Raw genomic sequence first — 15,472 nt, 5'->3', positions numbered from 1 at the left:
GCCTGTAATCCCAGCACTTTGGGAGGGCGAGATGGGCGGATCACGAGGTCAGGAGATCGAGACCATCCTGGCTAACATGGTGAAACCCCGTCTCTACTAAAAATACAAAAATTAGTTGGGTGTGGTGGCAGGCACCTGTAATCCCAGCTACTCGGGATGCTGAGGCAGGAGAATTGCTTGAACCTGGGAGGCACAGGTTGTAGTGAGCTGAGATTGCACCATTGCATTCCAGCCTAGGAGATAAAGCAAGACTCCGTCTCAAAAAAAAAAAAAAAAAAGAAAACACTGACTGAGTTCCGTGAGCCAGGTACTGAAGTGGGCTTGCTCACTTGTTCTCGTTTAATCCTTATAACCCTGTGAAGTTGGAGTTGTCATCTCCTTTTTACATATGAAGGAACTAAGGTTCACAGAGAAGGTTGCTGTTTGAGGTCACAGGTCTAGGAATTGACAAAGCTGGAGTTTGACCCAAGTCTTTTTGGAGATGGAGTCTTGCTCTGTCGCCCAGGCTAGAGCACAGTAGCATGATCTCAGCTCACTGCAACCTCTACGTCCCAGGTTCAAGCAATTCTCCTGCCTCAGCCTCCCAAGTAGCTGGGATTATAGGTGCCCACACCACTACCCAGCTAATTTTTATATTTTTAGTAGAGATGGGGTTTCACTGTGTTGGCCAGGCTGGTCCTGAACTCCTGACCTCGTGATCCGCCTGCCTTGGCCTCCCAGAGTGCTGGGATTACAGGGGTGAACCACCACACCCGGCCTAGTTTGACCTGTCTTTGGATTCCAGGTCCAACATACTAAAACTGCCTCAGACAACTATCTTATTCTTGCCATTTGATTAACAGTAGTATTTCTGAAAGTGTGACTAAAAGAATAGCATCAGTGGACCCCCCTCGTTGGCTTGCTGAAAATGAAGATTCCTGGGCCCCACCTCAGGCATACAGAATCTGAATAGCTGAGATTGGGGCTAAGAATCTGCATTTTAAACAAGCTCCAGTATTTCTGATCTACACTAACCACAAAAAGAAAACCACTGATTTTCTTTTTCCTAACTGCTTTCTACTTAATTTCATTTTATTCTCATACTACTCTCAGAGGCAGACAGGATAGATCACTATCATTCCTTTCTTACAAACAAGAAAATGAATGTACAGATAGCTTGTTCATCTTCTTATCCTGAACGTAGCTTAATAAATGAATGTTTAGTGACTGACATTTTGTTAAGCCTTGGTTCAGTAGAGACTTTCACCTTCTTGGTGCCACTCTTACTCATTTGTAACCCCACAGTAGCTGCCTCTCTCTTTCCTCAGTGACATGGCAGTGGTGCTCACATTATGGTATAAAAAGGTGATTCTAGAAGATAGGGTCATTCCACAAAAGTGCCATCTCTGGAACTAAAACAAATTTCAAACAAACAAACAAACAAACGAGGGATGACATTAGCCAACTTCAAAAACAGTTGGTGCTTCTGCAAGAGTCAGTGCTACTGATGGGAGTGACACACCCTCTGATCTCAGCAAAATCTCTATAGTGCATCCTCAGGAAGTCATGACCAGAATACGGCTGACACATGCAAGTCTGGCATGAGGTGCTGAGGGTTTTTTTGGTAATTGTAAGAAGGATGGAGAATTTGTTAGCACTCCTCCAGCTCTGCCCATGGGAGAAGGGACTCTAACCTTTGGGGAGGAAAATGAAAAACAAGAAAAAATAAGCACAGCAGGCTGCTACAGTTGCAGAAGGCATGCCATTCCTTGAGGCCCTGGTTTTGATGGCTTAAGACTTAGGGATGACATTTACAGACTGAGGTCTTAGTCTATAATAAAGTTTGAGCTTACCTTATCACCTCAAAAGATAAGCTCTTGCCTAAAAGAATATTGTACAGCAAAGAGTTGGTGATGGTACATATTGAATGGGCTTTATTCAAGTGTCCAAAGAGTCATTCAACAAATACATCATTCACCCAGCAAACACTCTGAGCACCCACTACATTCTAGGTACTTTGTTAAGCTCTAGGATACAAAGACAAACTAGAAATGGCTTCACATTTGGAGAATTTCATACTCTAACAGTGATACTAGATGTATAAACAAATACTGACATGAATATAACTGAGGTATGAAGAGAATAACAAAAAGAGAGAAAAAGTCTCTGACTGGTTGGGAGACATATGGGTGGATTTGAGGGGGCTCCTCCACAGAAGATGGAATGGTATTGGCTGACTCTAATAGGCTGATTGCCAGGCAGATAAGAGGCATTCTGGCCTGAAAGAACAACATGTGCAAGTGCACTGAGGCATAAAAGAGCATGGTATGCTCACATAATGCTGAATGGGTAGTGCAGGGCACATGTGGGCAGCAATTAGAGAGGAGGCTGGGATGGTAGGAGAGAGTAGGGACAGGGCACTAAAGACCAAGTTAGGCTGGAGTTGCTACAGGCAGTGAAGAGCTATCAGAGGTATTTAAGCAAGCAATGGTTCCTAATCAAAAGAACATAAAGCCTGAAATGCCAAAGAGAACGCTGATCTTTAGTTGCCAGTTTGGTTCTTTGAATGGGTATAAATGCCTCAAGTCTATAGCTGGCCATGTATATGTCCATATGAAGTTTGCTGGCCAACTAGTGTTCCCTAACAGCAGACTATGCCTTTGTCCTGGGGCCACATCTCTACTGCCTTGTCATTTTAACAGCTGAGAGTTGTCTATATGGACGGTAAGCACATAAGCATGGGATTGCAACCCCTTGTAGATAATCATCCACTGTTGCTCGATGATACTAATTAGGAAATTGAATGTCTAACATTCAGTATCAAATGCTGTGTTGACATAGACATCCTTCTCCAGGCTGCACTGGGAAAAATGCCTTGGATACCTCAACAAATCTCTAGGCAATTCAAGGAAAAAAGCCCTCATGTGGACCTGAAAAATTACCCTGGTTAACAGAAAATGTGCTGTGTGATCTTAGGCAAGCCATTAAATCTCTCTGGGCTTCAATTTCTTCCTCTGTAAAAGGAAGGAGTTAGGTGAGAAAAAATTCCATATCCATTAGAGGTCAGTGCTTAAAGAAGTAATGAGGAAGCGGGTGTGATCAAAGGAAGGGTGACTGGTGGACCAACCAGAGAACTCTTCAAGGCTGATGTTATCTTGGTGAATGACTCTAATCTACGCCTAGTTTTTGGCCTTTCAGGTTTTTGGCCTTCCTAATTCCCAGAGAGGTGCAGACATTCTGTGATGGTTCTGACCTAACCATTTATCAACACCACTGTACACTTATGAATTGACCATTAAAATCAGAACATCTATATCCCCTCTACAGGTACTACTTCCAGACCCTCCCTATTATTAAGAATCCCAGGAAACTAAATTAGGCATTGAAAGGTTCCTCCGTGAGCATGGCCTTAAAATAAAGGAAAATGAGAAGCCACCGAGAGAAATTTCATTGTGGCAGTGGTGAGTCAGCCAAACTAGCCCTGCTTGCCACAAAGAACCCTATTCTGTGACCAAATCTAGATTTAACATCTTTATCTGAATACAGTACTAGTTTTGCTTCATTAACTTTTCACTTTCTGTTTCATTACTGGCCACTTATTTATTATATTGGTTTTATCTGTTTTGTGTTTTTTTTTTTTTTTCAAGACAGTCTCGCTCTGTTGTCCAGGCTGGAGCACCGTGGTGCGATCTAGGCTCACTGCAATCTCCACCTCCCAGGTTCAAGTGATTCTCCTGCCTCAGCCTCCCAAGTACCTGGGATTGCAGGCATTCACCACCACACCCAGCTAATTTGTATTTTTAGTAGAGACGGGGTTTCTTCATGTTGGTCAGGCTGGTCTCAAAATCCTGACCACAGGTGATCTGCCCACCTCGGCCTCCCAAAGTGCTGGGATTACAGGCATGAGCCACCACTCTCAGCCTTATATTGGTTTTTAAACTAAGTTTTTTTTTTTTTTGAGACAGAGTTTCACTCTTGTTGCCCAGGCTGGAGTGCAGTGACACAATGTCAGCTCACTGCAACCTCCACTTCCTGGGTTCAAGCAATTCTCGTGCCTCAGCCTCCTGGTGAGTAGCTGGGACTACAGGAGCACACCACCATGGCTGGCTAATTTTTGTATTTTCAGTTGAGATGGAGTTTCACCATGTTGGCCAGGCTGGTCTTGATCTCCCAACTTCAAGTGATCTGCCTGCCTTGGCCTCCCAAAGTGCTGGGATTACTGGCTTGAGCAAATGTGTCTGGCTCATTTCTTTTTCTTTTCCTTTTTTTCTTTTTTTTGAGATAGGGTCTTGCTCTGTCATCCAGGCTGGCATGCAGTGGTGTAATGCACGGTTCACTGCATTCTGAACCTCCTGGGCTCAAGTGATCCTCTTGTCTCAGCCTACTGAGTAGCTGGGACCACAGGTGTGCACCACCATGCCTGGCTAAATTTTTGATTTTTTATGGGGATGAGGTCTTCCTCTGTTGCCCAGACTGATCTCAAAACTCCTGAGCTCAAGTGATCTTCCCGCCTAGGTCTCCCAAAATGCTGATATTATAGGTGTGAGCCCCACATCTGGCCTGTATCTCCATTTTCTAGATGAGAAAAATGAAGCACAGAAAGGGCAAGTAACTTGTCCAAAGTGCACAGATAATAAATGGCAGAATCAGGATTTGAAGCCAAGCAATCTGGCTCTAGAGACTGTGCTCTTAACTACAACACAATACTGCTCTCATTACATGTGGATCTAATTAGTTTCACTCACAGAGGACAAACTTCATTTCCAAGTTCTTGGGGGAACTGCCAACCTATCCACCCCACTCACCAACATAAATCACCTAAAAGTAAAAGATACTATTTTTGTTCCCATTTTTTCCACTTTATGCTCAATGAGTATCTTTAGTTAATCCTTCAAATATAAATTTAAGAAAACAAAACAAAACAAACTTACAATTGGAATTGAAAATTTTCAGATTTCAGGGCAATTCATAATCAGTTTGGTAGCTAGAGTAACTGAACTCATTCTTCCTCTCTTGCCCCACTCTCCAGAGGTACCCAGGGCTTGTTCCTACCTGGATTGTACCTACAGAGAAGTGCAGCTCAAGACCAGCTGCTGGAAAGAAGAACACCTGGGGTCAGCTTCTCTGGCTTCTACTCACTGTGGGATGGCTCCTCTGAGGGCAAAAGATAAAGCTTTAACTTATCACCTTGACACTTGAAGGCAGTTTTCTAAAACAACCCAATGTCTGGAACTGATTCCTCCTTGCCATTTACAGTAACTGCAGCCACGGTGGCTAAGGGAAGGATGTGGGGAAGGGGAAGGGCAGGGAAAAGCCTGACTTACATCATATCTCTTGGCCACCTCTAGCTATTCATTCAACAAATATCCCTCCTATGCCAACAATATGCTCAATGATAACACAATGAGGGGCAAAAACCCCACGGTCCATGACCAAAATGTTCTTACTATTAGAGGTCTTAAGATATCATTAGGGAGATGAACACATGAATAAATGTAAGATTATAGCTGTTTTTTTAAAAAGCCTCAAAGGAAAGGTCTATGGAAGCATAAAACAGGGACCTGGCCTATTTTTCAGGGTGAGGAATTACTACTGTATTTCTCTGAGACATCCAGGTAAAGATCTAAATGATAAGCAGGAGTTAAGTGAAAAGAGAGTAAGGGGGCATTCCAGGCAGAGGCAGTAGCATGAAAAAAGCCCTTGTCAGAAGGAGGCCCTGTGCAGAAGAGAAGTGAGGCTGAAGTGTAGGGAGAAGGAGGTTGTGGAGATGTGGAGAGAGGCCAGATTATGAATGGCTCTACTGTAACCCAAATTAAGGATTTTGGTCTTTATCCAAGAACACTGGGAAGTTGTGGAAGTGTACAAGGAAGGAGAGACAACAGAGAGTGATGTAGTCAAGGTTTTTTGTTTTGTTTTTAAGACCACTCCTTCCATCCAGGTGTGGTGGCTTACGCCTGTAATCCCAGCACTTTGGGAAGCTGAGGCAGGCTGATCACCTGAGCTCAGGAGTTTGAGACCAGCTTGGCCAACATGGCTAAACCTACTAAAAATATAAAAATTACCCAGGCATGGTGACAGGTACCTGTAATCCCAGCTACTTGGGAGGCTGAGGCAGGAGAATCACCTGAACCCAGGAGACAGAGGTTGCAGTGAGCTGAAATTGTGCCACTGAACTCCAGCCTAGGTAACAGAAGGAGACATTGTCTTTAAAAAAAAAAAACCACTCCTTCCAGCTGCTCATAGATTGGGGGATGCAGAGTGGCTGTGGGAGACAGAGGCTATTGCAGTCTTCCAGGTGAGATGATGGTAGCTTGGAGCAGGGTGGTGGTGGGAGAAATGGAAAGAAGTAAACCTACCAACATATAATTTAGAGATAAAACTGACAGGCTTAGATATGGAGGATGAAAGAGAAGAGGTATCAAGAACTCCTAGGTTTCTGGCTTAGGCAGTGAGTGGATGGTGGTGCCTCTCAATGATATCCACGTTTCAATGGAAGAGGAGCCAGTTTTAGGGGGAAGAATGAAAGTCCAGTGAAATCCAGAGAAGAGAGTCTGAAGTGCCTGGAAGACATCCAAGTGGACAAGCCAGGTTGATAGTAGAATATATGGGTCTAGAACTCAGTGGAAAGGTTTAGGATGGAGATACTGATTTTAGGGTCACCAGTGTGTGGAGGACATGGAAGCCATGGGTATGTGTAAGACTGCCTAGGGAGAAAACAGATAGCACACCTGAAGGAATGGTAACATCTCAGAGCTGGACAAAGAAGGATAAGCAAACAGGTATTACCAGAGAGGTGAGAGAAAACCAGGAGAGTATGGAATGTCACGAAAGCCAAAGGAAGAGAACATTTCAAGATTGACAGATACTAATAATAAATGTTAACATCTGTTAAGCCCCAGTCATAGCCAGGTATTATGCTTAGGACTTTGAATATGACTGAATTTAATGTGCTTAACAACTTTTTGAGGTGGGAACCATTTCCCTTTTCATAGACAAGGAAACTGTGGCAAAGAGTAGTTAAGCAGCTGACTCAAGGTCAGGTGGCTGGTAAGTGAAGCTGGCATTTAAGCCCAAGCAGCCTGACTCTGAACACTGATCTACTTTTCTCTAATACAACCCTTAGTGAAGTTTGGGAGGTCTTATAAGATGAAGCCTGAAGAGGGGTCAGTGGACAGACTGATGAGGCTGTCATTTGGAACATTACTAAAGGAATGTTGTTTCAGGGGGCAAACAAAATGGAAGCCAGGCTGGAGCCCATGGTTAGGAATGCTCCATGTCATTCTCTATTTCCAGCTGTCTTAGGAAACCAGTTAAGAGACCAGGCCAGGCGCAGTGGCTCACACCTGTAATCCCAACACTTTGGGAGGCCCAGGTGGGAGGATTTCAAGCCCAGGAGTTTGAGACCAGCCTGAGCAACAGAGTAAGACCCTGTCTCTAAAAAAAAAAAAAAAATTTACCTGGAGGATTGTTTAAGCCTGGGAGGTTGAGGCTGTAGTAAGCCATCATCATGCCATTGTACTCTGTCTCAAAAATAAAGAGACCCTGTCTCAAAAATAAATAAGCTAATGAATTAATTAAGAGACCAGGCTAGTAAGCTAACTCTGTATCCCCCACAGTACCTAATTTGATGCCTTTGATATATAGCAGATGACACTTGATATATTTGGATAGTTAATATAAGATGGACAATGCTGCCATGTGCTGCTGCTAATCCTTCACATTAAACCATTCTAATGTTTTCAGAGTCCTTGATCATCACAACTACTCCATGAGATGGATTACTTTTATGACATTTTACAGGTAAGAAACTGAGGCTCACAGGGGCTAAGGAATGTACCCACAGTTACACAGTTAGCATAGCTTAGCTAAGGCTCAAATCAGGTTTTCTGTCTCCAAGTCTACTGTGTTTTTTTGTTTTTCCATGGGAGTCCTAGTGGAAAGCAGATTCTCCTGGGAGCCAGGGAGACCTGAGTTCAAATGTCAGCTGTGTGACTCTGGACAAGTTACTCAACCTTTCTGGACCTTCCTGTTTTAGTATAAAATGGAGGTTGCATTGGCCAGGCATAGTGGCTTACTCCTGTAATCCCAGGACTTTGGAAGGCTGAGGCAGGAGGACTGACTGAGCTCAAGAGTTCAAGACCAGCCTGGGCAACATAGTATTAATAAGACTTGTCTCTACTTAAAATAAAAAAAATTGGCAAAGTGTGGTGGCACGCCTGTAGTCCAAGCCGCTTGCAAGGCTGAGGCTGGAGGATTGCTTGAGCTCAGAAGGTTGAGGCTGCAGTGAACTATGACTGTACCAGTGCACTATAGCCTGGACAACAGAGCAAGACCCTGTCTCAAAAAGAGGTAGGGGTTGCAGGGTTATTATGAGGACTGAATCAGATAATCTAAGTAAGGCTCTTAATACAATGTTTAATTATATCAGTTATCTATCTCTGGCCTCACCTCTCTCCATTTTTCTACCTCTGCCACCTATAGAAGCAGAGGTCACAGTATCCCTGTGAGGTTCTCTGGCTCCTTAGTTCTCTCTTCCCAAAGTAAAAAGCAGGATTAAGGCACATTCAAAGTCATATGCTGCTGCTACATCCTAAGAGTACCACTCTGTGGTCAAGCTAGAGTCCCTTGTAGGGGCAGAGGAAGACCCAGATGTCTGCCCTTCCTTCCTCTGTCAGGCAGGCCCCAGCCCCCTGTCCAATAGCCAGCCTTACTGATCTACTGGCTGGCTGTTTCCTTAAAGATAAATTGGACAAATGAGGAAACATCTTCCGGAGAAAGCCACAACCAGAATCAAAGGTTTAGGCTAGGAAGCGTAGCAGCATCAACAGCACAACAGCAGATGGCAGGGTTGCTTTACTGACTGTATCAGGAGCCTGAGATCCAGAAGAAAGTTAATAGCACTTTTGTTGACATTTTGGAGTCCATGAAGCCTGTGAACTAATACCCTTCAATGTTATCTGACACTACCAGTGTGTGGCAGGCAGGGTAAGGACTTTTTACCCCATATTATAGAAGAGGAAACTGAGCCTCAGTGAAGTTAAGAAATATGCTTGTATTCAAATCCCAGCTATGCTACCTACTAGGTCTGTGACTTTAAGCAACTAACCCACATTTCCCTATTTTTGAAGTAGGTAAGACTAGTACATTTTATTGAGTCATTGTAAGGATTAAATGTGTTATGCATGTGATATGCATAGGAGGGTATCTGGCACAGAGTACTCAATAAGTGGTACCTATTACTGTAATTATGATTCTACCGTGCTTGTTTAGATAGCGATGAGGGTGAGAAAATGAATTAGGCTTTCAGTATCACAGAAAGTACCCTGTTGTCAGCCACCACATTACAACACAGTCTCTGGTTGCTACGGTGTGTTATTTCTTCACTGGCCTTCCTGGAGTCACAAAATTTAGCGGAAACAGTCTGTTGCCTGATGCAGTGACCACAGTCTTCTATCTGCATTAGCCCTTTTCTAGAGTATAGGCATTTGTAACCACTTCTCAAAAGTGAAAGCTCAAATAGCCTTGTGTTTGTGATCCTGAGAAAGGAGGCCCTGAGAGTTCCTAGGAGTCTTAAGAGGGGTGGATTTTCCTTCTGATAATGCTGTTAGGAACCAGGTCAAGCAATAGAGACCCAGGCTGGGGCCATCAAAACTAACAGGAGCAGCTTTTCTGCCCTCCTCCTAGGCCAAACACCTTTAATCAGGGTGAAGAGATAATCATCAGAAAAGTTGTCAAGGTCCCTTGGCTTGCTAACATGCCAGGAGGCCAGGTCACCATTCATAGCTCCACACTTTAACCTCAGCTACAAATAACATGTTCTCTGGCTACTCTCCTGGCCTCTCCTAAGGAGAGGGAGCCAGGTTCAGAGAACGTCAGAAAGGACTGCCCCAGATATAGAATTAATGGCACTGCTCAAGGAAAGGAAAGAGAAGTACTCAGAGTTTTAAAAAAGGCCTGTTGGGCTGGTCCAAGTACAATGGTGTTTACAACTAATTGATCACTATCAGTTATGATTTGTTCCTTTTCCACTCCCACTATTTCACTTGACTAGCCTAAAGAAAAATAAAGGCCTGTTGGGAAGGTTTGAGAGGGCTGGTCAGCCATATGTCCAGGAGATCAGAAGGATCCTGGCCAGCCACCTAATCACACCAGCACAATTACTGACAGGGCTACTTTCAGTTTTGTCACTGGCCTCCATTGCACAGTCCCAGGTTCCAGCTTTAAATAGCTTCCTGTTGTCCTGGGCACCTGAGGGTCTGTTGGAAGGCTAACAGAGGCAGGATTATGAATGTGGCTGTAGACAGTAGAATGGGGTAATGTAAAGGAGAGATAAGCGGAGGAGTTTAGGATGGACCACAGTAATTTCTCCATTCAATATCCAGCCCCACCCTGTGACTAGGAAAACAAAGGTACTGGGGGAAGGGAAGAAGAAAAGTCACTTCCTTTATTGTAACTGTAGCCCAGCTGGGTAAGAGCAAGGCTGGAAGGGGGCCATGAAGACTTTCTCTGAGTAGCACAGAGGGAGAGTACTGCTCCCAGCAGGCCTGCACTCAGGTACTCTAAATTCATCAGAGAAACACTGGTAAGCTGGCGTGGGAGAGCTCTTATATGACCATTCAGGTTGATGCCCCATGTTCCTCAAAACCAAGGTTATCACTTGGGTCAGACAAATACAATCCTTCCTAATCCTGAAGATTTTCCTCCAATTGAGGCAAAAGTCAAATCAGATCCAAAAGATAGCCCCTCTCCTCAGGGCAAATTACCAGACTCCATCTGAGGGTGCCATGACATCCACTTTGAATTTACCAGGGGAAAGCTAAGAAATCAGGAGATGTGCTCCTTCAGTACAGCTGGATTAGAGTCTCTGTCCTCCAGGTAAAGCTGCAACTAGGTAAAGCTGAACCTAGGTACTCTACTTCCTTCACAGGAATGATCTTTGGCTTAATTGTGTCAGGGTAGTTCAAAGGCGCCCTTTGAACTCCACATCAGATAACCAATGAATGTGTAATAAGAGAAAAAGAAATGTATACATGTAGGTGTATATAGAAACACACTCACAACATAACATAGAGTGACAGTTACTGATTATTAAGGTTTTTTTTTTTTCATTTGTTTTGAGATAGGGGTCTTACTCCATCACCCAGGCTGGAGTACAGTGGCATGATCACGGCTCACTGCAGCCTTGATATCATTAGGTTCAGGGAAGCATCCCTCCTCAGCCTCCCAAGTAGCTGGGACTACAGGTGTGCATCACCACGCTTGGCTAATATTTTTGTATTTTTTGTAGACGGGGAGTTCTGCCATGTTGGCCAGGCTGGTTTCAAACTCCTGAGCTCAAGTGATCCTTCTGTCTCGGTCTTCCAAAGTGCTAGGATTACAGGCATGAGCCACTGAGTCTGGCCCTATTAAGGGTTTTCTATACGTCAGATACTATGCAAGTCACTTTATGTAGGTTATCACATTTAATCCTCCCTAACAATCATGTGGCATGAGTAATATTCTTATCCTCATTTTACAGATTAGGTGCCTGAAGCTCGAGGAAGTCATTAAAGGTTAGTTAATAAATTGCAAAGCCGGGATTTGAAACCATAGTCTCATTCCATAGCCTATATTCTTTGTATTTTGGTTTTTTTTGAGATGAAGTTTCCCTCTTGCTGTCCAGGCTGGAGTACAATGGCACAATCTCGGCTCACTGCAACCTCTGCCTTCCGGGTTTCAGTGACTCTCCTGCCTCAGCCTCCCGAGTAGCTGGGATTACAGGCATGTGCCACCATGCCTAGCTAATTTGTTTTTGTATTTAGTAGAGATAAGATTTCACCATGTTGGTCAGGCTGGTCTCAAACTCTTGACCTCGGGTGAGCCACCTGCCTTGGCCTCCCAAAGTGCTGGGATTACAGGTGTGAGCCACCGCACCCAGCCTGCCCGTACTCTTATCATGCTAACGTTTCTTACTTCCTCTTTATGTGTTTGTGTACGTTTCTCTTTCTGTCTCTATCACACACACACACACACACACACACACACACACACACACGTGCACGCAGGCACAGAGAGCTCTCTAACAAGCTAGCATCTGATTAGACCTACACATGAGCCAAAACTTCACTTCTAAGGCCAGCTCTTGTCATACATGGCCTAAGCAACCCTGAGCAAGTCTTTTTGGTTTCAGGTCTCTCATTTGTGATATGAAGGGGTTATAACCACATAGTAGGTGGTTTCTTCTAGTTTTGAAGTTCTTTAGCTCTAGGAGAATCCAGAAATTCCAAAGATTAACTTGCTCTACCCTGTCCTGCTTATTCTGGATAGAAAATATTCATACACATAGGAAAACAGCAAGAACAAATATGAACATATGGATTATGTGCCAAGGCGAGACCCAATATGTGGATTCACTGGGTTTTGACATTACTTGTTAATCTCAGCTGTAAAATGAAAGGGCCAGCCAAAGGCTTTAACTATAATGTCCCTTACAGCTCTGACACTCTCTGCTCCTATCATACTAAATGGAACAGAAAAGACAGATTCAACTTCCCTGGGAGTAAAAGGGGCAGGAACCAAGGCAGAAAAGACTTGAGAGCTCTCAGTTATAGCTGAAAGGAAAGGATAATAATGCTGGTTCCTCTCTAACTCTTCCAGAGGCCAGATGTCTCCAGGCCAATCCCCTATATGGTTCCCAGGGAAGAGGCAAGTGTTTAAAGGTCAACCCAACTACTTGGTATAAGCACAGGGCACGCTTTACAACATGAGCTATGTGCGGGAGCTGGAATCTACAGTACAAGGTGCCTGTCTAGTCTATCTCATTCTCAGGATATGAGCACAGCCTCACCACTTCAGACCTTAGGGGCCAGGTATGCCCATCCAGCCTCTGGAGTGGACCACTCCTCTTTCCACTGACAAATTTCAACTATTTTATGTTGTGAAGAATACAACGACAAGTTCCCCCCCTTGAGGATTCAAATCTGATGGGAGGAAGGAGTAACCATTCACTGGGTGTCTACCATGTACTAGGTACACTGCATATATTATTTTATTCAATCTTAACAAGATTATTATCGTCCGTTTTCCAGATGAGGAAACTGAGCCTCAGACAGCAGGAACAAATCTGACTTGAAGTCTGTATAATTTTTAAGAAACTGAGCTGCCTACAAAAATAATGTAGCTATAGGCAGGGTGTGGTGGCTTATGCCTGTAATCCCAGCACTTTGGGAGGCTGAAGCAGGCAGATCACTTGAGGTCAAGAGTTTGAGACCAGCCTGGCCAACATGGTGAAAACTAAAAATACAAAAATTAGCTGGGCATGGTGGCAGGCATCTGTAGCCCCAGCTACTCGGGAGGCTGAGGCAGGAGAATTGCTTGAACCCAGGAGGCAGAGGTTGTAGTGAGCCGAGATCACACCACTGCACTGCAGCCTGGGTGACAGAGCAAGACTCTGTCTCAAAAAAAAAAAAAAAAAAAATAGTAATAACAATAATAATAATGTAGCTACAATAAAGCTAATAACAAAAAGTAGGAACCTAGGGAGGCATCCTGTGGTGAGGAAGAGCTGCTAGCTCTGCCAACCACTCTAAAAACAACTCTTGGCTGGGGCGGTGGTTCATGCCTATAATCCCAGCACTTTGGGAGGCTGAGGTGGGTGGCTCATTTGAGGTTAGGAGTTCAAGACCAGCCTGACCAACATGAAGAAACCCTGTCTCTATTAAATTCCAAAATTAGCTGGGCATGGTGGTAGGTGCCTGTAATCTCAGCTACTCAGGAGGCTGAGGCAGGAGAATCACTTGAACCATGGAGGTGGAGGTTGCAGTGAGCTGAGATTCTGCCACTGCACTCCAGCCTGGGCAACAGTGTGACTCCCTCTTAAAAAATAAAATAAAATAAAATAAAAATAAAAACAACTCTTGAAGTACCTGCATAATCTGTAGTGCAGCCACAGGAAAGTCACTCTTCCTGGGCCTCAGTTTCCTCACCCATAAAGTAAGGGACATGGGACAACCCTGGAAAGGGCTCCTCTCATCCTCCCACCCTGCCTCTAGCTGCACTTGGCCATCTGTGGCTCTTCCAATTTAACCTGGGTTCAGGGAGGCCACACTTGAGGTTTGGTCATGAGCTCTTCCTTGATACATTCCTTTCCCCACCCTAAGACTGATATTCTCAACTCAGAAGCTTGTTTCTGTGTTTTCCACCAGAACGTGAAATAGTGTTTGGCCCACAGTACACTGGTAAAGATAGGAGGATAGGCTCACCTACCGGAAACAAGAGCCATGCCAGGTTTCGTTGACAGTCCTGTACCATATCTGGCTTGGAGCAATGCGGTCCCCACAGCCTGGACACCTCCAGACATCTTCACCTGCACACAAAACCGAGAGGTTGAGAGGCCTAAAGTAGCAGGAGGCAAAGGGACAAAGTTCCTACCATGTAGAATAAGACTGAATTAATAGCATCTCATTTGAAAGGGGTAGGCCAATGGTCTGCTAGATGCACAGTTTCCTCCTCCACAAGATCTCTGGTAAGCATTTGCTTAACCTCTGCTCATCTCTCCAGCAACAAAGAACTCATGGCCTCAAAAGTAGTCTCATTCCATTTTCTAAAAATGGTTCTGATTATCCTTTTTTCTTTTTAGACAGAGTCTTACTCTGTGGCCCAGGCTGGAGTGCAGTGACACGATCTTGGCTCACTACAACCTCCGTCCCCTGGGTTTAAGCAATTTTCCACCTCGGCCTTCTGAGTAGCTAGGATTACAATTTTCCACCTGGGCCTCCCAAGTAGCTGGGATTACAGGTGTGTCCCACCATGCCCGGCTAATTTTTTGTATTTTTAGTAGAGGTGGGGTTTCACCATCTTGGCCAGACTGGTCTTGAACTCCTGACCTTGTGATCCACCCGCCTCAGCCTCCCAAAGTGCTGAGATTACACACATGAGCCACCATGCCCGGCTGATTATCCTTTTTTCTACTGAAACAAAACTTGCCTTTTTCTAGAACTTTCAGCCTTTGCTTATATCTCTGAGTAGAAGAAATGAACACAATCTCCTTCTTTTCAGTGTTGGCCCTTCTTATGACTATTCCCAGCCAGCACCCAGAAACTTCTCCCCTCTGGGTTAAACATGTTATTGCCTTTTCCTATTCCTCAAAAGCCCTGTTTTTTCAGATTTTCCATCACCTAGTCCAAGATCTCATTTATTCAACCAACATCATTGGTCCTCTAGATAAGAGTCCCCAACCTTTTTGGCACCAGGGACTGCTCTCGTAGAAGACAATTTTTCCATGGACCCGAGGCCGGGGGTTGGAGGGCAGGGGGGATGGTTTTGGTATGAAACTGTTCCACCTCAGATCATCATGCATTAGTGAGATTCTCAAAAGGAGCATGCAACCATGAGCCCTTGCATGTGCAGTTCACAATAGGGTTCACACTCCTATGAGCATCTAATGCCACCACTGATCTGACAGGAGGCAAAGCTCAGGCAGCAATGCTCACCGGCCTGCCACTCACCTCCTGCT

At 44.5% G+C, this 15,472-nt stretch overlaps 1 protein-coding gene across 3 annotated transcripts in view; it reads right to left on the bottom strand.

The window, feature by feature from the left end:
- Window positions 1-15,472, bottom strand: part of LIMK2 (LIM domain kinase 2) — a 65,568-nt gene that overhangs the window by 37,403 nt on the left and 12,693 nt on the right. For 2 of the 3 annotated variants that reach the window (XM_012471340.2, XM_064367912.1), the window contains exon 2: window positions 14,224-14,323. In XM_012471340.2, the coding sequence (XP_012326763.1) occupies window positions 14,224-14,323 (100 nt within the window). Of the gene's footprint in view, window positions 1-14,219; window positions 14,324-15,472 lie in introns of all 3 variants that reach the window. The other variant, XM_064367911.1, reaches the window with a different exon arrangement.

This window comes from Aotus nancymaae, unplaced genomic scaffold (assembly GCF_030222135.1).
Source record: "Aotus nancymaae isolate 86718 unplaced genomic scaffold, 86718_ANA_hifiasm-v0.15.2.pri h1tg000076l, whole genome shotgun sequence".
Lineage (NCBI taxonomy): Eukaryota > Metazoa > Chordata > Mammalia > Primates > Aotidae > Aotus > Aotus nancymaae.
The sequence above is the reverse complement of the archived record's forward strand: the minus strand, read 5'-3'. Positions and strand labels throughout refer to the sequence as shown.